Source organism: Myotis nattereri, assembly GCF_964212035.1.
Source record: "Myotis nattereri genome assembly, chromosome: 2".
Classification (NCBI taxonomy): domain Eukaryota; kingdom Metazoa; phylum Chordata; class Mammalia; order Chiroptera; family Vespertilionidae; genus Myotis; species Myotis nattereri.
In genome coordinates this window covers 83172349-83200336 of record NC_138076.1, presented here as the reverse complement: position 1 = coordinate 83200336, position 27988 = coordinate 83172349, and the positions used below count along the sequence as shown (strand labels likewise).

The following is a 27988-nucleotide window of genomic DNA, read 5'->3' as shown; positions in this document are numbered from 1 at the left end:
ATACAAAGCTGGTTTGTTATTAAATATTTTGTCTGCCAAAGTCCAGCAAACTAAAATACATCTTGGCAGTTTGAACACCCAGCATGATAATTATTTTGGTACAAAAGATAAGAACAATTTTAATAGGAAAATTAATAAAATCAATAAAAGGAGAAACCTGTTGTATAAATAGACATTTTAACAAAAGTGAGACTTTTATCTCACTTGAGAGAAAAAAAATTTTGATTAAACTTAAACATTTGAAAATAATTACCATGTTTTCCCAGCTCTAGTCAAATATATTACTTCAATTTATTAATCATCTTCAATATACAATATATAACTCACAAAACTGGGAATGTTACAATACCAAAACCTTTCACAGCACTAGTTACCAGTTACCAGAACTGTAAGAAATCTTTAGTTACATATCAGCTTAATAGTTAGAATATAGAAGTAGACATGGCTAAGCTGTGGTAAACAATAGTGCAATCAAACAGTAAGGACCACAAAATATATTCTTTTTCCTTTTTAGCTTGTATATCTAACTGCATTATCTTACTTCAATGGCATCATTAACTGAGTATAAAACTTATCTTAATACATTTTAAAGTAACCCTATATTTCTTTAAGTTTGGCTATTTTACTCTTGAAATGCATTTCCTATGAAATACTGAGACTATTAATAAATTCCTATGCCATGAATAACTTGTAGCTAAAATGAAATAATTTAAAATTTTTAAAACGTTTAAGTAGTGGCTTTGTTTGTATTTTTCCAACTAAAACTTGGAAGTGCATAAAAAATTAAGAAGGGATATAAATATATGTAAATAGAATATCTTAAGTACACGAAGGAAGTTAATCTCTTCACCTATATTAGTAATATGATTTTTTTAAAACATTGTTACTGAGTTTAATGCACTCTCAGTTACTCTGCTAAACTTCTTTTTTTGAAAAATAACAAAAAGAAGTATACAAATAGATACAGTCCAGCTGTCTTTTATCTCACTGTTCTTTGTAATAATAAATCTTTACATTTTTTTTATCCTAACAGAAATATCTCTAAACAAAACTTGGAGGAAATAGTAAAGAGAAAACAACAATAAAGATTAAAAATTAGTGCTTTGCTATTATAAAGCCAATTATCATGGCCTTTTAGAAGTTTTGGTTGTTTCTTTAGGAAGGTATCCTACATGCTACCCATGTGACGCAGAGACTGCTATACGGAAGTCACTGGGGAGATGCCACAGCAGACAAGCCCCAGGACCCACTGCACTTGGCATGGATGGTGAGCAGAGAGGGCAAGGGAGAGGCATGGCACCTAAGCACTGGGACCTCCTGGGAGTCTGACAGTATTTGAGGAATCTTCACTTCTCATTCTTTTCAGCTGATTTGAAGAGCTTGATCTTTTAAAACTGCCACTTGTATCATCAATCTCTAAACCCACTGTTTTATCCAAATTTCATCTGAAAAATACAGGATGACTTTACGGGGGTGGGGGGAGGAGGACAGGAGAAATCCTAGATATCAAGGTTGAGACAGCTTTTATAGCTTAATGAAAAGCTATGCCCTTACAGAATTCACATCTGCATAACACAAAAGTCCAATATGTTGTCAGCCCAGTCGGAGATAATAGATCAGTTACTTTAGACGGATGTATAGAACTTTGCACTATAATTTTCTAAGTCATGCTTTGCATGAATATTTCCTTCCTCAAGTCCTGTTAAAAATTCCTTCCATGAAGATTAAAGTAGTGCCCTCTTTATTCATGAAAATTAGATAAAGTATCTCTTAAATTATATCAATATGTACACATTAAGTGAAGGATTATTAACCAAAAGCCATCAGGAAAGATCTTATTGTAGAATTAAATAATTTTTATTTTCAAGGTCAAGAATATGATAAAGTATTTTCAGGCACTATTTTAAGGAATGATTAGCTATCTGAAAATAAAGATAAGTTAGCATAATTAACAGACTTAGTCTAGCAAACAAATGCTTTCTCTGAGGGCTTTAATGACACATTCACTTTATTTGCAATCTTGGGTTTTCATGACTAATGATTCATTTAATGTGTGTGTGCTGCTGTGTTCTCAAGCATGAACTATGTCAACAGGATAATCTACTGATAAGAGAAAGTGAAGTTTTAAGAAACTGACCCAGTCTTTACTTGTCTCAGTACATATTCTTCTGAAAATATTTCCTGTTACTTAAGTTGTGAACAAATGAGAATGCCACATGAGCAACAAACTGAGTGAATGCAGATTGTTAGTGACTAAGATGTGGGGTGAGGGGCTGGAGAGAGGCCAGCTGTGTTGGTTAGCCAATTTCCTGTGTTCCACCTTCGCTACTAAAATATAATAACTGGGTAGGTAGGGCTCATCTAGAGCCAGAATTAGGAATATGGGTGGAGAAGCTAGCTCAGTTAGGGTGATAAATGAGGAGAATAAATGAGTTTTAACTGATTTCTAGGATTAGCTAGAGGAGCGATATGAAACAGTGGGTTGGGGAATGAGCTATTTTGAGCATTTTTTAAAGACCAGAAATCCCTAATATCTAGGAGGAATAAAACATATTTAGGTTAGTGCTAGTCACCTGATGAATCTTGTTCCAAGGTTTAGATTCAGTAGGTCTGGAGTAAACCTAAGAATCTGCCTTTCTATAAGTTTCCAGGTGATAAGGATGCTGCTGGCCCATGGACTACATTTTGGGTAGCAATGCTCTAGACCAGAGGTGGGGAACCTTTTTTCTGCCAAGGGCCATTGGGATATTTATAACATCATTTGCAAGACATAGAAAATCATCAACTTAAAAATCAGCCTACTATATTTGGTTAAACATTTAATTAACTCACCCCTAATGCTTTGGCAGGCCAGATGTTCCCCACCTCTGCTCTAGACCAATGCTATCTGGTAAAGTTTTGCAATGATGTATATACTCAACATCTGTTAGTCCACTGTGGCCATTGAGCACTTGAAATGTAGCTAGTGCACATGAGAAACTCAATTTCTACATAAAGTAATTTAGATTTAAATAGCCACTTGAGCCTAGTGGCTATGATATCAGACAGCACAGGTCTAGACATTCGCGGGATGACTCCTTTCCTAGTCACAGCAATGTATCATAGTTCCTAATTACCTAATCCATTAATTCACTTAAATTAGCATTTCCTTTTATTAAATACAAACTGTAAAGCTAGTTTCTTTATATTGTCTTCTTCCTAAAACTTTGCTAGATGACCCACAATGAATGCTCAGGCAAGGAGAGATGAAAGGAGCCATTTTGCAGTGGGACAGTTGATGAGGAAAGGGTAGTATATGGCAGTGAGAATTTGAGCAACCATCATATACTGGGCACATGGGAAAACGTGAAGCCAGGAACTGGGAAAGAAATTCAGAGAGGGAGGTGGACACATGGTGCAATACAGAAACCCACACCTGAAACCTATATGTTCATGTTGACCAATGTCACCCCAATAAATTTAAATTAAAACAAGAAATAAACTCAGAAAATGTAAGAGAAATAAAAGGGAGGTGGAAAGACGCTGAAGAGAAAAATTAAGTTTACACTGAAATTATACTTAGGCCTGACTCTGTCCCTTTCCTTCTTGAAAAGCACGTTCTTCCTCAGAAAAATGAGACTGAAAGGAAGTGGATGTTGGTTGTGATTCCTCTCCATCCCTCCCAAACTATCTGCATGTGTAAGAGCCTAGCAGAGAGGAAAGGTGGCCACTACAGCTCAGCTTGTGCGTGGACTAGCACAGGGACCTCACCTGCACTCCCCAGAGCTGTAATCAGACACCCTAGAGAAATTCTTCATCCTGTTTTCTCTGTAACCCCATCTATTACAAGAAGCTGGTTCCTCTGTGATACTGCCAGGGGCCTAAGGAGGCTCTGAGGGTACTACCCTGGCAAACAGGTGTGAGTGAAGTCATTTGGATCCTACACAACGCCACATGACAAAATGTACCAGGAAATGTGCTATCATTCAACAAAAAGGATATCAAAATGGTCATTTTAAAGGATTCCCCTCATCCAAGAGCCACTTGCAGGAAAATTCTACCTACCTAAAGATTCCATTAACTGAGGTTTTACAGTAAATATAAGAGATGGTATCTAAGATTGAAAGATCAACATCAAACCAAAAAATTCAGTCATTTATATCTTCTTTTTCCATTCTGAAAATGTAATAGCTTAAGAATCTTCTCTATTGGCAAAGAGGTATTTGAGGAAGTGAAAATCAATAAAGATCTTTATATTAATTCATTTTTGTCTAGAGTTCCCACCTCCTTGTTGGACAGGGAGACCGGGCAAGTGTTTTATTTTCCCAGGGAAGTGTCTGGAAGAGCAGGACATCGTGCAGGCTGGGGGGCAGGGGACAGGGGACTACAAAAGGAACTGGAAAAGGCCTGTGATTTCTTAGGTGTGGGTAACATTAACATTTTAAGTGAATAACTTTTTACTCTATTAAGCTACCTGGTATAATTCTCTTTGGAAAATTTCTACTAATTCACAACTTAGGTAAAATATATAGTCAGACACACTTGGTCATGAACCTACCTATCAGGTTTATTTATTTTTAAGATATCCACATTTTATGATTTTTCTAGTAGTTAGATACTAAAGTTATAAATAAGAATAAAATGTCAAATAATTAAACTTCTTTGATATAATTAAATTATGTCTGACAATAGTTCATTTTAATGCTTTCCCATCAATATTTCTCTTTACGCATTCAGCAAAGAGTTGTCTAGAACATATCAATGAGAGCATATTTTGTGATTATAAGTGTGAATATGCATATAAATGTATATGGGTGTATATACATATATGTGTGTATATGTATATATGCGTGTGTATATATTCCTATTGAGCACCTACCTAAAAGGTTACTTTATGAAAATTGTCACCACTGGGTCAGTACAGTACCCTGCTTACTTCTTATATATAGAAGATTTTTAAATATTATAATTACTTTTTGGCATATAATATCTAAAAAGAGATTATTTGAAGTATTTTGTGACTTGTTGATATGTACGCTTTTGGCTTTCAAAGATTTGATAATTGCAATGTTGACTCCTAATGAGCTACACTGAAGTATGGTGGTTAGAAAAAGAAAAGAATATCTACCTGATAAGATATAAGAATTATGTGAGATAATAATAATAATGTAAAGGTCTTTAAAAATTTTAAATTTCTCTTGTTGGGAGGAAGTTCATGTCAAGCATAACTTTAGCTAGTGGGTGAGTCTGGGTGACCGATCAGTATACAAACCACAGTTGAGACACTGAAGAAATTCCTGGATGTCAACAGTTACTATATATAAATGCAAACACAGCATTAAATAATTATTAAATTGAAATGGAAAAATAAGAACAAATGTGGAAAATTTGGTTTGGAAAGCATAATGTTGTTAGACAACAGAATATGTAATTTTATGAAACTATCCAGGAAATTTTCTTAATGTGCATACCTACTCTTTATGATAGGCTGACAAAAATTGGCTTGCCTAAAATGTTTATCATTTGTTGATTATGGCATAGACACATGTTCACAAATTCTTAGATACAGAATATTTATGCAAAGTCCACATCAAAGAACAGAAAAGTGCCTATAGCTAACAAAAAGGTACTTAGGTAGTAATAAATTAATCCCATTAAAACTGACATTAACACTAAGTTTTACAATAGTAGATGTTGGACATGCAAGAAAGAGACAATTCAGGCAGCAACACCGTGCATTAAGATTTGCGTTCATTCATTCATAGTATTTGAGGGATTTTAACCCTATTATTTGACCACAGGACACTAGGAATCTGAGGTGATACCAATCTAACATTCAAAACACATCTTTATATATCTTAGTCCTCTAACCAACGATTTTGAGGAGGAAGCCAATGCCTCCACTAATGAGACCTAAGAAGTTTTAGCCATATCCTATTATGTGAGTGCACAGTAAGAACATTCCATCTGACCAGGTTTAGGGAAAGCAAACATTCTGCAATTTCACCTTTTGGACAATGCAATTGTCTCATCCTACTGTTTTACTTATATGAGCAAATTTGAACATATCAGGTTTGCACAGTAAGAAAATAGCTTTGTGGAATGTATTTTTTGGCACAAAAATATTTTCTAATACCTCAAATCAAAATTTTCACCAACGGCACAATATCAAGCCATGGAGGTGCTTCAGTGGTGCTTACTTATCTGGGCAGAAAACTACACGAACAGTCAACTGCTTCCAAGGACTTTGTATTAAATAGCCATACGTCCCTTCTAAGGAATAGCACCAATATGATTACACCTCAGACTGGGGAGTGCTCCTTCCAAGCTCTTTAATTCCCTGGAGAATTCGCTTCATATGACCCACTTTCGATATCCCCAGGTCCTAAACGAAAAAGGAAAAAAAAAAAAGAGGTGGGAAGGTAGAGAAAGAAGTTTATTGACAAGAGAAAATTGGAGATTAAATATTAAGCTAATAATTAGCATTCACTTCATTTACTTTAGTTTATATTTAATGATTCAGGAAGTAAAAGCTAAAGAATAAGTTTATAAAACAAAAATAACCTGACACTGAAAAATTACCAACAAATAAAATACACAAACACTTAAATGTACATTCTCATGAATTATATACAATGGCAGTTCTTCTAGAGTCTAAATTAGTTTCTCTTTGCTCTTCTTTTCTTAAGAAACACAGGTCCATTTGGGATCTCTGTGAAACGCTAGGTGTGACACATGGGTATCCACAATTAGCCTCCAGGCAACTACACACTTCCTTGGTAAAGGAAACTTAAACGTGAGGCCTAATCCTGAAGGAAGACACCAGTGCCCATTGCCTACATTTGGAACACAAATGCAGTTAGTTGCAGCTGCACCCACAGTCTTTGATTTCTGGGGAATATTTAAGTATTCCTCACACTTTGTAATGTATAAGTGAAAAAATTTTTTAGACATAGGTATCTGTGGGTTGGTGTTTTTCCTCCACCTCTTTTGGCTCCTTTCCCTCAGAACTGTTCTCATTTCTTAAAGAACTATTTTCTATAAAGAACCAAGATTCAATAGTTAATTTTCAGAAATGGATGCTGATTGCAGAGTGTGTGGCACAGAGCAGGCACTTAGCAAATAAACACCTGCTGCAGGAATGAATGAAAGCCATCTAAGAGAGCCATAATATCCACTATCTGAGAAACTAAATGAAAGTGTGATGGCCTCCAAACACGACAGCCTTCTTCAGGTGTAAGGGGCATAATATGTGAAGTGGAATATTTAACTTTACAAAACAGAGTTTAAGATATTTGAAAATTAATAAAATGATTAATTCCAAAGCAGCCTAGAAAACAGGATAAGGTATCACAAGATTATTTTTCTGAGAAGATAAAAATTCCAAATATCCACTTTGTTCTGCAGACTTAGAGCACTGTTTACTTTTAAATGAAATAGATCAATCTGTTTTAAGTACACACACACACACACACGCAGTTTCTCTCTCCATAAACTTTATAAGCAATCTGAATTCCATAGCAGCAGTGTTCCTGAAGCCTCTGAATCCTGGAAAATACTCTTTCTATAGCCAGTGCTCTTTTCAAGCTTGAGATAATTTCAGGGTAAAATTCTTACAATATTTAACTGACCCTGAAAAATATTTTCTCATATGACACCAGGTCATCCACAATCAGTCTTAAGGCAACTATGTATTTCCTGAGTGTCATCCACAATCAGCCTTAAGGCAACTATATATTTTCCTTGCTTTTGCTAAAATAACAAAAGCAAGGTCAAATCTTAGAGGAAGATAAAATTGCATTTATAGTTGTATTTAGATTCTTTGATTTGCGTGGAATATTTAATATTCTTTATGCTTTGTGATAACATAGTTACCTGGGGGAGCAACCCAAGTGCCTATTAATAGATGAGTGGGTAGAAAGTTATGGTACATATGTAGAATGGAATATTACTTAGCCATAAAAAAGGAATGAAATCTTACCATTTACAACAGCATGGGTGGACCTAGAGGTTATCAGACTAAGTGAAATAAGACGGAGCAAGACCATATATTTTCATTTACATGTGGAATTTAAAGAACAAAATTAATTTACAAACAAAATTGAAACAGACTCACAGATGTAGAGAAAAGACTGATGTTTGCCAGATGGAAGAGGGGTTAGGAGACGGGTGAAAAAGGTAACGGGATTAAGATGTGTAAATTGATAGTTACAAAATAGTCACAGTGATGAATAGCATAAGGAATATAGTCAATAATACTGTAGTAACTATGTACGATGCTAGGTGGGTACTAAAAATATGAAGGGGTATACTTTGTAAAGTATATGATTGACCACCACCCTATACACCTAAAACTAATATGAAATAATATTGAATGTAAATTGTAATAAAAAATTAAAAAAATTTATTACATTCTGAAAAAATATATATTTAGCACTACATATTTTATTTTAGGCCATTTGCACATTGTATTCTCAAGAATAAAAACTCTGAGAAGCCAGATTCTACTCAAAATTAATATTGCAGTATAATGAAATGAATGTTTCCCATAGAGCTACACTAACTTATTAGCTATATTTTCTTTCTTTTGAGTTCAGTACTTTCATGTTTTCTAGGAGTTAGGCTGTGACAAAGTTATGCCTTGATATTAGTTATATGTTTCATAATTTATTTTTCATAGTCTTTATTATTGGCTTTTGCTTTCTTTGGATTAATAGGCCTAATTTTGCAGAGGCATGCTTTGTAGATACTGAGTTACCTTTCTAGTCACACATACACAACTTTCCAAATAGAAAAAAAAACAAGAACCAACCAAACAAAAACCACTGTGTCTTTGTCATTTTCTTTGGTGTCTATCAGTTTTTCCTACTGTCTTCCAGGAATAAAAATAATGCAATCAATCAGTTTATTTGTCTGTTAAAGCACATTAGGAATTTTCTCCCTTTGTCACCTTTGGACGGTCACATTACTATCTCTAGCTGTTTTGGTGATAAGGCAGTAACACCTGAGCCAAGATCTGAGCAGGACGTAACCAGGTGGGGTCAGGAGGAGAAGCATACTATCAGAAGGTACACTCCTAAGGTGAGAATGAGTTTATTATTTTTAAGCAAATGAAATAAGCAAGGGGCCAGTGATCCCACAGCAGGTTAAATAAACAGGCAGATCCTGCTGGCCTCACAAAGATGTGAGTCTTTATTCTAACAGAAAGGAGAAGCCACTGAAAGGTTTTAAGCAGAAAGTGATATGTCTAATGTTAAAATTATCACTCTGGTTGCAATGGGGATAATGTGGTAGAGAGAGCAAGAGTAGCAGTGGAAGGAAAAGCCAGGAAGCCACTAACCTTACACAGGCAGAGGGTACAGTACCATGGAGTAGGATATGGACAGGAGAAAGCAACCTGACTTTGTGATGGGCTTAATGAGTTAGGGGAAAAGGATAAGAAAGCGGAAGGTGCCAAGTATGACCTTGGGTTTCTCTGGCTCAAGCACCTGGAGAGAGAGAAGGGTGGTTTACTAAGAGCACTGGAGAAGGGGCAGAATGGGAATGGGATAGGAGCTCAAAAGTTTAGTTTTGGACATGTTAAGATTGACATCCATGTGTGATAACCAAGTATCAAGTAGAATAATCCTAAAGTTCACAAATGAGGTCAGGGCTGAAAATACAAGCTTGTGAACCACTGATATAATATATTCATAGACAGTGTAGGTAATGCTTCACATTTAGAACCGTGACCCTGAAGGGTCTGCTGTTTCTGGCAGCTACAACCAGAGACTCAGGGCAACTCATTCTCTACCTTCATGGCTTTGTTCTACTGAAGGCTCTCTCTGTAAAACTATTTTTCTCCTTTCCCATTTCCCCACACTCTGTTTTAGAACCAAAAGAACTATCAATGCAAATTTCTAAAACAAAACTTTTAAGAAAGAATGTTATTTATACTAAAAATAAAAACAAAACAGAACCAAAGGTCCCATGAAAGCTGAAGAGAAAGTTTACTAAAATAATTTTTGACTATCTACACTTAGCTCTTATTCTTTTTTTCCAGCCTGGTCCTTCCACTCTAACTTTGACTTAGTATAAGTATATGCTCTTTTTTTTTTTTCATTCTGCAAGTATTTGCTTCACTCACTGTGTGTATTTTCATGTTTATATGTGTTTGTTATGTACACATATATAATGAGCATGCACGCACACACCCACACACTGTCTAATCTTTGAATGATGCTTATCCATGGAAAATGAGATGCACAAACTTCTAGAGGGCAGATACTCCCCAGGGAAGCTGGTAGAACATTAATCAGTAGCTATTCAATAAATGTTGCTGCCTGCTGATGATATCAGAAGCTACATAAATAAGTTGGAAATAACGACCCCTCACATTTATTTTGTTGTGTACGTTCAAGTTTTGAAGCCAACCTTTACTTTATGAGCTCTAACGCCGTTTCTTTTGTTGTATTCTAGATTTGGGACTCTCAACTAAGAAAATTAATTAATCTATTATTTTATTACTAGAGGCCTGGTGCATGAAATTCATGCATGGGTAGGGTCCCTAGGCCTGGCCAGCGATCAGGGCCAATTGGGGCCTTCTTTCTGGCTGTTGGCTGGGGCCTTCCTTTGTTCCATGCCAATTTGCATATTAGGCTTTTATATATATAGCTTATTCTGGGCTAAAAATGTTTAGGTATAAATGTCTGTCACTGTGCTAAAATTATAGGACTCTGCATTCTAAACAACTATACATTACCCTTTATCTGTTCAAAAATGTCTGCTAATGTACTTATAGATAGACACAGTTCATGAATTTGTCAGGAACTAACTGTATCAAGCATTTTAGAAGTTGGTCTACAGAAAAGGGATCACTCCAACAAATACTGAAGGCTTTGTCGCTTGTTTATTAAGCACCTTGGAATTTTAAGATGGCAACATGTGGTAAAAAAAGGTAACATGACAAATCCTACTCCTAACTCTGAGACCCAAGAGGCTACTTTGGCCATTTTCACTGTTGAGTCTCTACCGATAGAATGAAAGGGAATTGCTGTAGACCATGAATTAATGATTTTCCTTTTCCATCATAAATGACAAATAGGCTCTGAGCTGCTTCTAGTAAAAGGCATAATTTTTACTTCAGTTACTAAATAAAACACATTTATTTTTGAGAAGAATACAATTTTAATAAGTCATAGAAAGAAATTTGAATTTATTGGTCTAGTTGTTCCTCTGACATCAATTTAGAAATGCAAAATCACAGGACTGCTATAGGTATCTCACCTAGTTCCATATATTAGGAAGGCTTTGTCATTGCCATTTTGAGTTAATTTTTAGTTGTTAGCCTTATATTAGATTTTTAAAGTTATTTTCAGCAGCAATTATCACCTTTCATGCTAATCCAGTAGAGTGAGCAGATGGAAACATTATCCATTTAAAAATATTAGCATATAGGGACAGCCATACCAATGAATGCAGAGAAAAATTACTAAAGTCATGCTAAGCTTTAGCTATAATAGCCAGAGAAAGATTTTGACAGGAAAATATTGCTGACATTCTTGTTTAAAAAGCATACAAGGAATTCAGACCACAGGGCAATGCATATTAGATTATTGCACGTTTGCATAACATAAGCCAAGCTATAAGCACATAACAGGAGAGGCACAGGAGGAGGGATTTTGTTTTGCAAGAAAAACTTTCAAGAGCAAAGAGTAGCACAAAGGAAATACCTTAAGATCTCGCCTTTCCAGATGCAAAAGTTCAGCCCCTCTGATGTCATGACGGATGAAGATTTCTTTGTACTCTCCCAAATTGATCAGATCCAGCCAAGCAGCAACTTCCTCTGTGCCCCATTTCTGAACTACCAAAGTTAAGAGCAAAACCCCCTTAATTTCTACATGCTCAATGCATTACAAAGCAAAGGTTGGCCAAAGGAGATGCAAACAGAATACAGCAGCAGTGCTAGCAGAGGGAAAGGTTAAAGGTGTTTCAACAAAACTACAGTTCCATTTCTTCCCCATGCAGGTCAACATAAGGACCACAAAGACATTCACTGCAGTGCACCTGTGTCCTTAGCGTTCGCTCAATGTCCTCGTTAAAGCCACCCAAACTACACAGTATGAACAAAAGATGTATTTCTCATAATTGGGATTGGTAGTACAAGGTTTAAATAAGTTCTGATGATTTCCTTAAGATCATATATGAAACTAGTTATAGTTTAATTAGCTACAAATGCTAATTAAAATTTAAAATCTAACACAGGGTACTAAATTTTACACAAACTTTTGCTTTAGGTCTTGCTGACTTCAAGTGCTGCCTTTATTGATTCTGTTACTATTGATAATTATAAAAATAAATGTCCTGTTAAGCTGTTTTAACATCATCTAAAAATAGTCAACACTACTCTAAGATTAATTGGATTGTTATTTTTCAATATGTATAATCACTCTTTTACATACTTGACTCAACATTGATTTGTTATTTGAAAGCCTACTTATTTGCCATATTTGGTTTTGAAATGCCCTTTAAGAGCTGCTCTTTGATTGTCAAAAATCAGATTATATATCACTTTTGACAAGGTGATAGCCGACTCAGAGAAATTAGAAACTGATTTGATTGTGAAAGGCACCGACCATCATATACAAAGAACTTGAAGTTGCTTTAGCACTAGCATAGCATTAAATGGAAGCGCTAGGGAAAGGTGGGAAGGGAACTAGAAAGACAACTTCAAAGAGAATTTAATCTTTGCTTGAGAATGCAAATGTCACAGTAGACTGAAAGAAAATATAGAACTTTAGGTAGAAAGTATATTTAACAAGCTAAAGGAAAAGATGGAAGTTTCTATGTTCCATTTATCGAAATGATCCAGATTTTGTATTTTGAAGAAGAGAAACAAGTTAGACGCCGAGGCCTTGAATTGCTGGTGAGCGAGACAGAGAACCAGCTGCATGGGTGCACTGACACCAAGTAAAGCAAATCAGCAGCCACTGCATTTTCTTGTGTGCTTCATAACTACTGATTCCTACTGATATTGGACATATTTTAGGTACAATATAATTTTTTATTATAGTAAAATGAACATCAAATGAAACTCCCCATTTTAACCATTTTACAGTGGCATTTAGTACACTCAACATGTAGAACAATGATTGCCACTATCTAGAGCAGCGGTTCTCAACCTTCTAGCCCTTTAAATACAATTCCTCATGTGACCCAACCATAAAATTATTTTCGTTGCTACTTCATAACTGTAATGTTGCTACTGTTATGAATTGTAATGTAAATATCTGATATGCAGGATGGTCTTAGGTGACCCCTGTGAAAGGGTCGTTCGACTGCCAAAGGGTCTCGACCCACAGGTTGAGAACCGCTGATCTAGAGCATTTCATCGCCTTAGTGGAATCACTGTAATCAGTTGTTTTTCTGTAATGCTATTCGTTCCCTCCCATTGTGGACCACCTACCAGGCTGTGAGCTTATCTTCTGCTTCTGAACCTTTTCCTTTTTAAATTTTGGCACTATGCGAAACACTGTGCTTCTGCTGTTTCTCTTGGTGCAATCCATAGGAGGCTCCTGTTCGAGTGGAGCAAGAAGAGAATTTTCTCAGGACAGTAAGAGAAGAAAACCCACTCTAATATTAGAGACAACGCAGGACTCAGTTACTAACAAAAAACATTGCTGACGGGATAACGTCTTCAAAGTTCATGCCGTCATATACTACTGAAAATGTAGTGATTCCCATGTTACCTTGGTTCACATAAAAGTAATATTCAAAATTTATTTTCCCCTGGATATCTCTTTTGCAAAAGATGGATTCAAATTCTATCATCATCAAGTTGACACTGATCGAGAAACAGGCTGAATTCTACATACCTCGTCCTCATTTGGGTGGAGGATGTAATAAAGCCACGGGATCTCTGTTAGCTTCTGCAGCTCCACCTCCACAGAGTGTAAGGCACTGGACACCCGCTCCTCGTGTGGGGATTCCAGCTGCTGGTTACCAGCAGGTCAAAAACAAAGCAAAACAAGGCTCAGTGCCCAACCTCAAACAGAGTAAGTTATTTTATTTGATAATGAACACCCTCATCGCTTACTAGGCTAGGCGAGGTTGTGGTTATTGCTGTAGTTGTTTTTAATATAAAGGAATATTAGGAAAGAACAAATAATCTTATATGGGGTTCATTGAAAAAGACCTGGAAAGAGTTATCCTTACTTCCCAGGATATAAATAATTAGTGTGACCTTTGCTCTAGTGAGTAATCTGATTACTTATTTGTGGCAAAAATCCTTTTGATTTACATAGATCACTATGTGAACAAACAATAATATTTTTTAAATTGGTCAAAAAATAGATCATATAAAAAGAACTGCTTGGCACAAAAATCTCCTGGAAAATAAAAATAATAAGTTTAATAAAAAAACAACAACCCACAAACCTCAGAAAAATTTGTGATGAACAACTGTTGCAAAAATCAGGGCAAGGCAAAAAGCTAAATGGCTTGTAATCTGGAAGAGGGTTTAGAAACTTCAACAATAATTTAACTGGTCTCCTATTAACCACCCATTCGAAGCAGTTATTAGAAAGCACTTATAAATTCAATAAATAAATAAAGGTGAAACAAATACTACAGAACTAGAAGGGAGGTGACTGATTCCTAGTCCCAGACTTGTTACTAACTTTGCAACCAAGGGAAGGTCCATTGATTTCAGGAGTCTTAGTTTCCTCCTCAATGAACAGTAGAATATGACTAGATTATTTCTAAGGTCTCTTTTAGCTAATCAGTATTTTTATAAAATACTTTAAAATTGTAAAGAAGCACATATAGGTTCACAGAATTTTAAACTAAAAGTTCAGAGAGAATGTTACTGTTATCTATTATGGACGCTATTTTTCCCCCTCTGTTATTTAAGGTTTACCATTTCTACTAGTTAATAAAAATATGGAGGGACCTGGCTGGGTAGTTCAGTTGGTTAGCCTTGTCCCAATACACCAAGTTGCAGATTCGATCCCTGGTCAGGGCACATACAAGAATCAACAAATGAATTCATAAATAAGTGAAACAACAAATCAATGTTTCTCTCTCTTTCTTTTTCTTTTTTTCTTCCTTCCTTCCTTTCTTCTTTCTTTCTTCCTTTCTTTCTCTCTTTCTTTCTTTCTTTCTTTCATCTAATTTCTCTCTCTCTCTCTCTCTCTCAAAAACTAAAATTAAAATATAGAGATTCTCCAGGTTGTCATATAAAATTTACCACTTTCCTTTTATTCTAAAAATATCTCTCTTATAAAATTGATAAATGGTGATTACATATTTATTCTAGAATCCAGATAAAGAGTAAACTTCAGTTGCTCTCAAATATGATTCTCTTTATTGTGATATCAATATTGCCTAAGGTAAATTTGATAAAATTTAGTGGTAAACATTTTAGACCAAACATACATTTTTGACAGTGACAGAAGAATTAAAAGTGAGGGAAGTCCTTATGTATTAAAATAACATAACTGATGAATATTAACCAAATAACACTTAATGGATACTTTTGGTATAAAGAACTAAAATACAGAATAAGTTGTGCTTCTAGTTCTTGTCAACCAGAAATTACCTTAAATGTACTTCAAATAACACAAGAAAATATACCCGTCCTCCATCTAAAAATTGGGACCAAATCCAGCTCACTGGATTTCCTATGGGACTAAGTTTAGAAGAGGAGCAAGAAGATTCTGGTTAATAATAGAAGCATGAAGAATAGCCAAGATTCCCACTGTTTTTATCAAAAGATGTAACCAATATTTCTTCCTAAAAATTTTTCTTCATGACCACAGCAGAAGCAGTCACCTCTTGCCTTAAAGAAGTTGTGTTTCAGTTTCCTCAGGAGGTAGGTGAGAGCAATGCACTTTATGTAGCCTTTGCTCCTCCTCTCAGAATGAAGGATGCTACGAGGGCCACACACTTCTGGACTCCAATCAAACAGTAATTCCAACTGCAGTCACTTATTAGTTAGCTAAACCTCCCATTTTCCCACTGTGACAGATACTATGAATTTTACTATCACTTTTATTTAAGTGTATATTTAAATACAAAAAAAGAGATAAAATTACAGTCAAGAGAAATGTTTTAAGATCATCACCTACCAATTAAACAGAACTGTTACAGGAAGAACATAGTTGCAACAGCATGTGTGAATAAACCACAATTGAACACTAGGTGGCGAACAGACCCAACATGCTGGAGCATTTGAAAACACTGAGAATAAAGGCTGACAAGGCAAGGATTCTGGGCAAACCAAACAGGCTATCTATGGTCTTCTAGCACTTATGTGAGGTCAATGGGCCGTGGTCATATTCCTGATGTCCAGCACCAATCTGAGTTAATTTAGGGAGACAGCTAATTCCTGAAATTGAGTTTTGAAAAATGAAGTCTAGAAAGTGTCTTTTAAGCAAATCTACAAAACCATACCAATCATATTTTAATGTTAATTTTGAGAACAAACCTATGACTTCCACTACTTTTCTGCAATAATGAGTTAGTGATACCTGAGGAATGTCTATTGCACTTTATAAAACTCACGTCTCTCAAAACTGACTGGGCAGAGCAGGATTGCATAAACATATGTTGGCATATGTGAGGAGTAATCTCTTGTAGGCCTGGATCATAACTCCCAGAGTTAGCCATATATTTTCTTGAAGGAAAAAGCTAGGTAAAAAGGAAGCTCTAAGGATGGGGGCCAGAAGGCTGCTTTTGCACTAGAATCTGATAAATGCATGATTCCCTAAGGAAGGTAAGGTCCATACATGTGTCATCATTCTTATGTGATCAACCACTTCTTTTCCTTACCAAAGGAACTCTGCCAACCAGTAAAGATTCCGTTTCATTATATAGTGCCTTCACATTGATGGCTATTTCAGTGGCAGTGTCTCTCGTAAGGCTCTAGGAAAAAAAAAAAATCAAAGATAAGTAGTTTTGTATTAAATTGGAATTCAATCATTAGCAAATATTCTCAATTTTATTCTTCCAATTTAAATTCACATCACAAATATTTTTAAAATCTACCAAAATTCTATTATAATTGCACAATTTCATGGTCATGTTTGTCAGCATAATTACTCTTATAATTCTTGTAACCACCGACTACAGTGGATACACCCAGGACCGTATCTCCTACGTACAAATACTTATATGTGATAACAGTGTACACATATTCCCATAAAGAAGTTGTCAAAGAAAATCATGTTTTAAAAGGGGGATTATCTAATCATAATTAGTTCCATCCATGAATTTCACTCTCAGTAGTTCCAACCAGATTGCTTTTTAGACTTTAACTTGGAAGGCTAACACTTATTTGTATATTATCATAGTTAACTTTAATTGAACAATTAAACATAAAATAATGTTATCTGTTTTCTATATGTTATATAGCCTTTTATAATATGTCACATGTCAAGGGAGTTATATCCACTCTAGTATTAACTTCTACATTAAAAAATTGGGGGGAAAAATAACAGAAGTTATAAAATTTTAATTTCTACATTAAAACGTATTAAATTTATTAGTCTGGTAAAGCAAAATGAAGTAAAATTAATTTCAGTTCACAACTTCAAAAATGAATGAACATCTTTAATAAAATGCACGATATCTAAGTTTGTTCTATATCTAGGTGTAGGGGAGAAGGTGAAATAGGAAATAAGGAAAATGGTAGGAGTTAAAGGGAGAAAGAGTAGAAGGATAATAGCAAGGTGACAACTGATGGAAAGTTAAATAGAAAACATGAAGAGATGTAAGAGCAGGAATGGAAAAATGACAGGGAGAAGAAAATAAAAGAAAAATTTGGCCACAAATTTACCATAAGTTTCTGGCAAAAATTCATATAGACTACATCATGTTCATTATGTTCTTTCTATAGAATCAAAATATATATGTAACACCAAAAAAGTCTGTGGAATGAGAATTTACCATTAGCTCCTCACCTCTGGGAACTGGGGGTTGGCTTTATTCAGTGCGTGGGAGCAAGCATTCACAGCGTGGGCCAGTTCCTGCTCCAAGAGACAGTGGATTGTGGCTGCATCACAAATCCTGAAAGCAAAAACAAAACAAATGAACAAAAGGCTGTTTTGAGCATTGCTGATTTTTCTGAAGTGTAGAAGTGGTAGATTAAAAATATAATAAAGGTCATTAAGAAAATTTTTTAATGTTCAATTATGAATGGCACAGGGTAGATTTACAAAATTCAAACCCCACTGAAAAAGAATACTAACCCAAAAAATCTATATATATAAAAGGCTAATATGCAAAGTGTCCTCTTGGGAGTTCGACTGAGAAAACGGGAGTTCAATTGCTCACTATGATGTTATGACGTGTGCTGACTCCCAGGGGGTGGCGCAGAATGAAGGCCCTGGCCAGCAGCCGGCAGCTGGGGAAGGAAGGCTCCAGCCAGCAGCCAGGGAAGGAAGGGTCTAAACTGGCAGTCAGACATCCCCCAAGAGGTCCCAAATTACAAGAGAGATGTCCAACTGCTGGATGTCTGACGGAAGGGATGGGGCCTAAAACAGTACTTGGGCATCCCCTGAGGGGTACCAGATTGTGAGAAGGTGCAGGCCAGGCTGAGGGGACCCCCGCCCCCACCTCCCTGTGCAAGAATTTCATGCACCGGGCCTCTAGTCTTTATATAAAAAGTTAGGCTTAGAATCAGATAAATATATTGAAGTGCTATTTGGAAAAGCAAAATATAGTCACACTTCATTTTGCAGTATCATTGGAAAGTGAGAGGGGTCCCAAATATAGAGAGTAGAAATGTATCTTTTATTCATTGAAAATTCCACCAGAAACAAATACAACAGATTAGGGGAAGAACATTGCCTTATTTATCATCTATATGCTAAATGTTTTATATATATTATCTAATTTAATATTCACAACTTAAAAGGTAGCTGTGACTAATTTTCTCCACTTAATGAAGACATGAGACTCAGAGAGATTTAATAATATACACAAAACTAATAAGTAATAGAGCCAGGATTTGAATCTATGTCTATCCAGCTCCAAAGACTGTTGTGCCACCGTTCTCTAGAATTGAAACCTTTAAGAATAGTCCTAGAAAGACAAAATCCTGAAGGGCACTAAGGAAGAGAAGAGGCCAAAGAAGAGAATAGAGGAAAAGTTCCAACTGCTAGAAAATGATGTAAGGTTTTTCAGATGAACAAGAAGGCAAGACTATTCAAACCCTTTTTGCTTCGCACATTTTCAAGGAGAATGATCTTCAATCTGGAAAGGGTAGAACAAAGACGAGACGAGACGGAAATCCTACATAGTTAAATCAAGAGTAAAGGAAAAGAATTTAATTATTAAGGACCATACAATTGATATCCACGGTCTAAAAGAACTTGCAAATGTCACCTCAGCATTCTCACCAATAACCTTGAGAAATCATAAAGAACAAGTTATTTGCCGAAACCGGTTTGGCTCAGTGGATAGAGCGTCAGCCTGCGGACTGAAGGGTCCCAGGTTCGATTCCGGTCAAGGGCATGTACCTGGGTTGCGGGCACATCCCCAGTAGGAGATGTGTAGGAGGCAGCTGATCGATGTTTCTCTCTCATCGATGTTTCTAACTCTCTATCTCTCTCTCTTCCTCTCTGTAAAAAATCAATAAAATATATTTAAAAAAAAAAAAGAACAAGTTATTTATCAGAATAAAGATGAGTAAATGTTTTTCTAATTTTCAAAGAGAAAGAGGCAAATCAACTTCACATCAACATTCCCAACTGCTAACTGAATCTCCTCCTAGATATTTCTAATGTAATTGAAATTCTCTTAGCCTAATATGGAACCCACCCATCATCTTTCTCTCAAAATCTGCTCCTCTTCCTGAATACTATGGCTTTATCAAAGGCAACACAGTCTATCCAGCCTTTCATTAGAAACCTTAGGCTCATCCTAATTCACACCCATCTACCAATTCTAGATCCTGCTCTACCTTAAATCATCTTCCTCTTTCCATCTCTCATGCCTCAATCCATCGTTTCCTAAGGATTCTTCTTCCAAGACTCAGCTGAGCGGTCACTTCCTCTAGGCAGCCTCCCTCACTGCCTCTGGCCTCCTCTGTGTGACACAGCACCCACTGTGTGACCTGTGACAACACTTCAGCCACACTTCTCCCTTCTCCTACTCGGCCAGCAAATTAAGAAGAGGGACTGCAACACAGTCACCTTGGCACTCCCAGTGACTAAACTGATGCCTGGCACACAGAACATGTTCAAATTATTTGTTGAATATCAAATAAATGAATAAATTTATTCATTTGATATTCAAATTGACTAGTGTGCCTGATTTTCACCTTTTGCAAAATTTAAAAAAACAGATGGGGAACAAACTAGGTTGGCCAAAACCAAGTCTGGCCAAGGTGTACTTTCCTTTTTTGATAAGGTTATTTGGTTGTTTGACAGGATGATAATATAGGAAGTATATTTTGGTTTCTAGAAAATGATTTAGTTCTATCTTTAAATTTTTGAGGAACATCCAAATGTTTTTTATATTATGTATTAATTACTTGATTGTGGTAAATATTTTACAGTGTTAACATACATCAAATCATCACATTGTACACCTTAAATATAATTTTTATGCTAATTATACCTTGATAAATCTGGAGGGTAAACTGTAAAATGGAGTCCATAGATGTTGTCCATAGTATCTAAAAGAGAAGTATTTACTCTAAAACTAATATCTCTGTGGATAAGAATCTAAATGTACAAAAATGCAGTCATGTGAGTTTAGCTGACTCAATATTCATTTTCCCTACATTTTTTCTAAGCAACTCAGTATCTGGCAGTTATCATACTTTATTCTAATTTTGAATTTTGGTTTCTAGCAGTAGGGAGTGTATACCTTTTTCTCAGTATCTCTAGCATCAAGCACATTCTAGGTGTCTGAGAAATAGTTAAAGAGGAAAATAAGCAATGAGGGGGCGGGAAGCAGACAGTAGGTAGGAGGGAGGGAAAGGGGGCAAGTAAGCCTCCAGTACCACTGAGCTCTATTTGCCTTCTTTTCTTTTTCAGCATTGTAATCGTGTCCAGATGAAGGTGCGGGAAGAATATAATAGCTACCATTCAGAGAACACAACATGTGCCAGACATGATGTGTTAACAAGCACTGTACATGGTGGGTCTCATTCAATATTCACAGTGACCTGGTAAGGCAGCTCTTACTTACCCGCACTGTCCGTGGTGCCTTCTTCCCTCTGAAGGTTACTCCTGGTCTTGATGATTTTATGTCTTACATGCATAGAACTTGTTATTTCTATCTTTTCCCTTTCTGTCTACTAAAAATAATTTCTGTGTGGTCTCTCAATGTTTGGAAACTGATTCTCGGGCTCTTCCCATCCCCTCCACCCCCGACTCTCCTTGGGAGCAATGTTTCCATTTCTTTCTACATTCTATCAACATTTAATTAATAATTAATTATAAGGCAATATATGTCAGTAAAGACTGCGTATAAACTGGGGAAACAAACAGTAACAAAGAGTACTGTGTGCTGGGTACATTAGGCAAGCTCGCCATGTGTTTCAAGAAGTGCAAGACCTGTTCACAGTCCAAGAGAACACAGGTGTGAGCATATGTGCTGGAGGGGATCTGATGAAGGAGAGCAGCAAGTATTGAGGCAGCAAATGAAGAAGGAGCGGAATTCATCTGTTAGAGACCCCAAATATATGAAATGATGTATTAGGACTCATAAGACAAAATTGGCCAAGACCAGAGTTCTCACAGCCCAAAAGCCAGCAGGACCACCCTACCTCGTAATGAGCTCCTCCGCAGCCTGGGAGCACAGCTGCATCTGAGACACCTCCTCCGTTGCCAAGTCAACAGCATGTTGGATGTACAAATGGGTTCGAAGAACTGGTTTACCAGAATCACACTTCTGCTTATCTTCCCAAGATTTCAGAGTGCTTTCAAAAGCCTATTTAAAAATCAATATTACAATGAACTGTTAGTTTAGAGCCTCAGAAACCCAAATAAATGTGTATTTAGATATTATGCCTTTAAAACATCTATTGTTTTTCCCCCTAATTTAACACATCATTAAATAAATCATAAGTATAAAAAACACACTTTAAAGTTTTCCAGCATATCACAATAAATTAAAAGTAATGTAATTGTTGATGATAAATATGTTACTAAAATGTTAAAAAAAAAGATAGCTTCAATTTTTTTTAATTATTATCAATGTATAACAGATAGGATAAACATTGGCAGTCTTATTTGTTAGGTGTGTGACTTTAATTAAAAAATGCATATTCTTGCCCAGCCTGTGTGGCTCAGTGGTTGAGCATTGACCCATGCACCAAGAGGTCAATGGTTCGATTCCCCAGTCAGGGCACATGGCTGGTTTGCAGGCTCCATTCCCAGCCGGGGCGTGTAGGAGGCAGCCAATTGATGTTGATGTTTCACTCTCATTGATGATTCTCTCTCTCTCTGCCTTCCTCTCTCTAAAATCAATAAAAACATATTTTAAAAATAAATAAATGAAAATGCATATTCTAGAAAAGGCAAAACTATGGAGACAGTATAAAGATTGGTGGTTTCCAGGGGCTGGGGTAAGAGAGGGAGAGATGGATAGGTGGAGTACAAGGAATTTTTAGGGCAGTGAAATTACTCTGTATCATCCTGTCATGGTGAATACCAGTGATTAGACATTTGTCAAAACCTACAGAATGAACAGCAAACAGTAATGCAAACTAAAAGACTTGAATTAATAATAATATATCAATATTGGCTAATCAATTGTAAAAAATGTGCTAATACAAGATGCAATAATAACAGAGGCATTTATTTGCTTGTCCAGGTGATGAGGTCTGTGGGAACAGAATTAAAATTTTCTGCACTTTCTGTAAACCTAAAAAAACCAACCTATTAACTTTTTAAAAAAATTAAAATATTTGTTCATATTTAAAACCACAATGACTTAAATGTCAGATTTAAACGGCAATTTCAACCTTTTCTGATTTCTATTTTTTTTGGTGATAATTTAAGATATTTTTAGAAGGCTTAATAAAAGTCTGGAGGAATGTTTTTGATTACATACCCTGTCCCTTGTTAGCATCTGAGCTCTGTTCTTGTGCACAATTTTGATAATCCCTGGAGGCTGAACCCATGCTTCACCATCTACCTGCACTGGGACACCCTCATCACCAAATATAGTGATTTTTACTGTACGGCACTGAAATAAAAAACAAGTTATTTTAGAATACAAATCATACTGAGAAATTGACAATCCACATTCAGACTTGACCTTTAGTCCATACTGTGGAATGGTATGTTATAATTTCCCACTTACGATGACATAGTAACAACTGACATGACAAGAAAGTCAATATTTTAAAATGAATATACAGTGTAGGAGTCGTCTGAAATAGCTTCCCCAGGGTCCCAAGTAGTGAAGTCAGATTCGATTAGAAAAACAAACCTGGGCTATTCGATGGTGCTGTAGTTTAATGACCCTTGAAACCGCCATTTGAACACTATCAAATATTGCAACGACTTCCAGGATCTTGTCATCAAATGATGGTGCAGCAAATATCTGAAAGGAAAAACGACATTACACTTCACTAATGAAATTAAGGTTTAAGTTAAGTCAGGCAATGCAAACTCTGTAATATACATAGTTTTAAAAAATTATAAAAATACTAAGAAAATGAAGTATTAGTAGGAAATGATAACCCAAAGGACAAAGATATCGCTGAAGATGTCTTGAAACAAACAAACCTAATAAAAATAGGTTTTAAGACCCACATGACATAATACTCATGCTCCTCATAATTCATCTTGGTATAAAATGTATTAAATATCTGTTTATACATAACTCAAATGTCTTGACAAAATGATGCCTGCAGTTTTAACCTAAAAAAACACAACCAAAGGGGATATAGATTTCATAAGGTTAAAGCTAATGAACATGAAGATTATGATCCAGTTCACTTGGTAAGCTTTAAGGGAATCTTTCAAGGTGTTACAAGCAATATGTATATGTGCTTTCTATATTAATACAATAACTCTTTAGGGCATTTGAGAATATGGACAAGAAACCTCAAGGGATAAAAATCATGTAAGACTTACTTTGCTTTGATGTTAACTGGATTTTCACAAAATTAATTAAACCTAAAGTTTTAAATTTCACCTATATTACTTTTCCCCTTTTACTTTCTTTTACTATATCATAAATAATTAGACCTCTGGAAAAAAATTCAGTATAAAGCAGTGTCCTAATGAAAACATTCACTGAAACTATCAGGACACAAATTTGCAAACATTGATAAGTATCGCTTTTGTCATCAGACTGCCTAGTTTTTTAAAAATATATTTTTATTGATTTCAGAGAGGAAGGGACCTACACTGGGGATGGAGCCCACAACCCGGGCACATACCCTGACTAGGAATTGAATCGCGACTTCCTGGTTCATAAGTCGATGCTCAACCTCTAAGCCACACTGACTGGGCAGCTTTATTCATCTTAATCTCACTAATTTCTTCCCCTTAAAATATTTAAGAGTAGTGACAGGCTGCTCTGGCGGAGTGGGTCAGTGGTTAGAGTGTCGCTCACCAAAGGGTCTCTGGTTCAATTCTGGTCGAGGGCACATACCTGGGTTGCATGTTCCATCCCCCGCCCTGGACAGGGCTCATGCAGGAGGCAACCAATCAATGTGTCTCTCTCACATTGATGTTTCTCTTGCTCTCTCTCTCTCTCTCTTCCCTTCCACTCTCTCTGAAAAAATCAATGGGAAAATATCCTCAGGTGAGGATTAACAAACAAACAAACAAACAAACAATGAGTAGTGACAATAAACTGACTGCTCATGTTAGTTTTTATACAATAGGAAGTGAATATATTCACACTGTAAATATTAAAAATTCTTTCCAATATATTTATACTTTAATTCCTGCATGCTTATTTAATAGCTCTGAGAAAATGCGTCAGTAGAACTGTTATATCATAAGCCTCAAAGCAAAGGATCTATTATTGAATGTATGTGACTCTTCAAACAAAGATGGTGATAACACTTCTCATTTTTATGTTATATATACTTTAATAATTGTGTCCTTGCTTTTAAAAATTATTTTTAGAACAATTACCTTTCTTAGGTTGTGTGTTTTTTCTTTTTTAATATAGGAAACTATAAAAAAGAAAACAAAAATAGCACTCAACCTCAATGGTCAAATAAACCCTCTTGACATTTCTAAAATTAAAAAAAAAAAAATATCACATAAATTTAGAAAACTAAAAGTACGGAAAGGTGTTTTGATAGATAGAATAATGGCCCCCAACAACCCTAAACAAAATGTTTCTGTCCTAATCCCCAAAACCTGTGAATATTACCTCACATGGCAAGAGACTTTGCAGATGTGATTAAATTAGGGATCCTAAAATGGGGAGATTATCCTAGATAATGTGGGTAGGCCCAATGTAATCACAAAGGTCACTTAAAGTAGAAGAGGAAGGCAGAAGAGATCATAAAGATGCAATGCGAGGAGACTCAAGCTGCCCTTGTTGTCTCTGAGGATAGAAAGGGGCCACAAGCCAAGGAAAATGGGCAGCCTCTAGAATCTGGAAAAAGCAAGGAAATACTTACATCGTCCTCTTTAGTTCCACCCCAAAAGTTAGTGCCTCCGGCATAGCTGGGAATGTTCAGTACTGCTATTCCTTGCAGACTGGGGAGAGGAATATACTGTCCATCACACTGTAAGGTAAAAAGCTTAGAAGTTAGATAAAAAGAGGAAAACCACTAGTTTGGAAGCCAGTAGTATACCAAAGAGAAAGGATGATGGAGGCAAGTGTGTTGGTAATGTTTGTTTCCCTGTAAATATATTCCTAACATTACTTTTATCGTCTTTGCTTTTAATTTAAAAAATTGGAAGTATACATAACTGTAGCAGAAGGTTTTACAGAAAACCAAACTAAACAACAAAAAAGGTTTTACCTCTTCTTTTAACCAAAATCAATCAATACTTATCTTGAGGTTATTTTTTTCAGGTCAGTTATGATTTTCTCACTTATAGTATCACTAGAGGCCCAATGCACGAAATTCGTGCAAGAGCAGGCCTTCCTTCCCCTGGCTGCCGGCACCGGCTTTTCTCTGGCTCTGGCTTCATTCATCCTGAAGGACATCTGGTCTAATTAGTATATTATGCTTTTATTATTATAGACAATCTTAGTATGTATATTAACTTTCCTTTGAAAGTGGCTGCTGTCAGGGTCCTAACCATTTCATCTAGTACATCTCACAGCTCCCAGTAATTTGCTAGTGCTCTGCATCTGGTTAAACTCAAACTGAGTTTTTTAAGTAGTCAGAACCAAAATCAAAAACACACATGTATATTAAGATGTATCTTATACTCCATGCCTTCTAAGTAATCACTTAGATGAAAATTAAATGATCACTTAAATAAGAAAAAGATATCAATTATACATGACATGAATAAATTCTTACTGAATAGCCTTCATTTTGAAAGAGTTTAGTTTGCAGATGTCATACTTAATATACACGCTATATTTTCATTATGTAATGATTGTTAACACTAAAAATAATTAATATAACTTTACAAAAATTGCATTTAAAGTTCAATAAAAATTATCTCAATTTTTAAGGCAAATGAGCCTTGCTTGCTTTACTCCTCTCAGTATCACAGACCTGCTCTACTTCTTTTCAGTTTCTAAGCGTGCTGTAGTTTGCCCAATATTCTACTCTGTTTTATTTAATGGCAGCCTGGTTTTAGAAACTTCATCATCGCATCATAGCTAAAATCCAGGACATATAATTTAAAATATGAGGGAAAACTTTAGGTAGTATTATGTAGTTCCTGTTATATGTTATTTTAAAATGTTATCTCATTTTATTTGAAAACAACCTCAGTAGACTCTATTGTTTCCATTTCTTTAAGGAAGAAGGAGGAAAATGACAACTAACTGGTAGAGAATTTTCAAAAGGCTTTATGCAGAGTTAGGTCAGTGAAGGAATAAGAAAAGGAAGAGCATGAACAAAAGTGCATAAAAACATGATTTCCTGGAGTTTTAAAGATTAACTTTATTTTCTTGAGCAGAGGATTAAAAATTAAGAGAGACAGAAAGTAAATCCTGGGAGGTCTACAACTGTGAAAAGCACTGAATATCAACTTAAGGAATATAGGTTTTATTCTGTAAACACTGAAACACCACTACGTGATCTTTCTGGTACTCCTTTGGATAACTGTCCACCAACTCAAACTGGAAGCAGCTTCACCATTGCTGGGATATGCTATGTATTGGCTGATTCACAAAGAATTTTGACAATAATAGGTTGAAAGAAAGACAACCTGTTACAAATTAGAAGTTTTATATCTCTGGAATACAAAGCCTGTAGTGTTATTGTTTTTTTTTTAGACCTTTATTGTTGAAAGTATTACATATGTCCCCTTTTTTCCCATTGACCCCACCCTGCCCCATGTCCCAGGCCTCCACCACCCTACAGTCTGTGTCCATGGGTTATGCAGATATGCATACAACCTTTTTGGTTGATCTCTTCCCACCCTCTGGGATTCCACAGTCTGTTCCATGCTTCTATGTCTCTGGATCTATTTTGTTCAACAGTTCATTTTTTTCATTAGATTCAACCATTTAAAATAACTCAGAATACCATATAATCTTAGATATAGAATCTAAAAAAAAAAGCTCATAATTACGGAGAAAAGATTGGTGGTTGCCAAGAGGCAGGGGGTGGGGGATGGAAGAAGTGGGTGAACTGAGTTGTGTTGTGTGTTTTTTTAGTTTAAATGAAAAATTCATAGCAGCTTTAAAGATATATAAATGAATACACTTTGTTTGGATACATGGTATGAAAAAAAAATTAACATCTCATCTTCAAAGGAAGTTCTATTTAAATTGCTTAATTTAACATACTCTCTAATAGTTTAAATATTTCATTAATTTATTTCCATATTAATGGTTTCTTTTTTAAGTCTATGTATTTTACATAATGCATTTAGAAACAATATTCTCAGAGGAGGTCCATGGTTTC

The 27988-nt window shown here is 35.7% G+C and overlaps 1 protein-coding gene across 3 annotated transcripts in view; it reads right to left on the bottom strand.

The window, feature by feature from the left end:
* Window positions 1-5182: 5182 nt before the first annotated feature.
* The window catches only part of DGKH (diacylglycerol kinase eta), a gene marked incomplete at its 5' end in the record, with an annotated part of 194994 nt that continues 172188 nt past the window's right edge, over window positions 5183-27988 (bottom strand). For 2 of the 3 annotated variants that reach the window (XM_081084490.1, XM_081084492.1), the window contains 9 exons: window positions 5290-6364; window positions 13424-13532; window positions 13833-13952; window positions 16789-16881; window positions 17919-18024; window positions 21737-21900; window positions 23026-23160; window positions 23407-23520; window positions 25568-25675. In XM_081084490.1, the coding sequence (XP_080940616.1) occupies window positions 6312-6364; window positions 13424-13532; window positions 13833-13952; window positions 16789-16881; window positions 17919-18024; window positions 21737-21900; window positions 23026-23160; window positions 23407-23520; window positions 25568-25675 (1002 nt within the window). In that variant the 3' untranslated portion in view covers window positions 5290-6311. Of the gene's footprint in view, window positions 6365-11690; window positions 11822-13423; window positions 13533-13832; window positions 13953-16788; window positions 16882-17918; window positions 18025-21736; window positions 21901-23025; window positions 23161-23406; window positions 23521-25567; window positions 25676-27988 lie in introns of all 3 variants that reach the window. The other variant, XM_081084491.1, reaches the window with a different exon arrangement.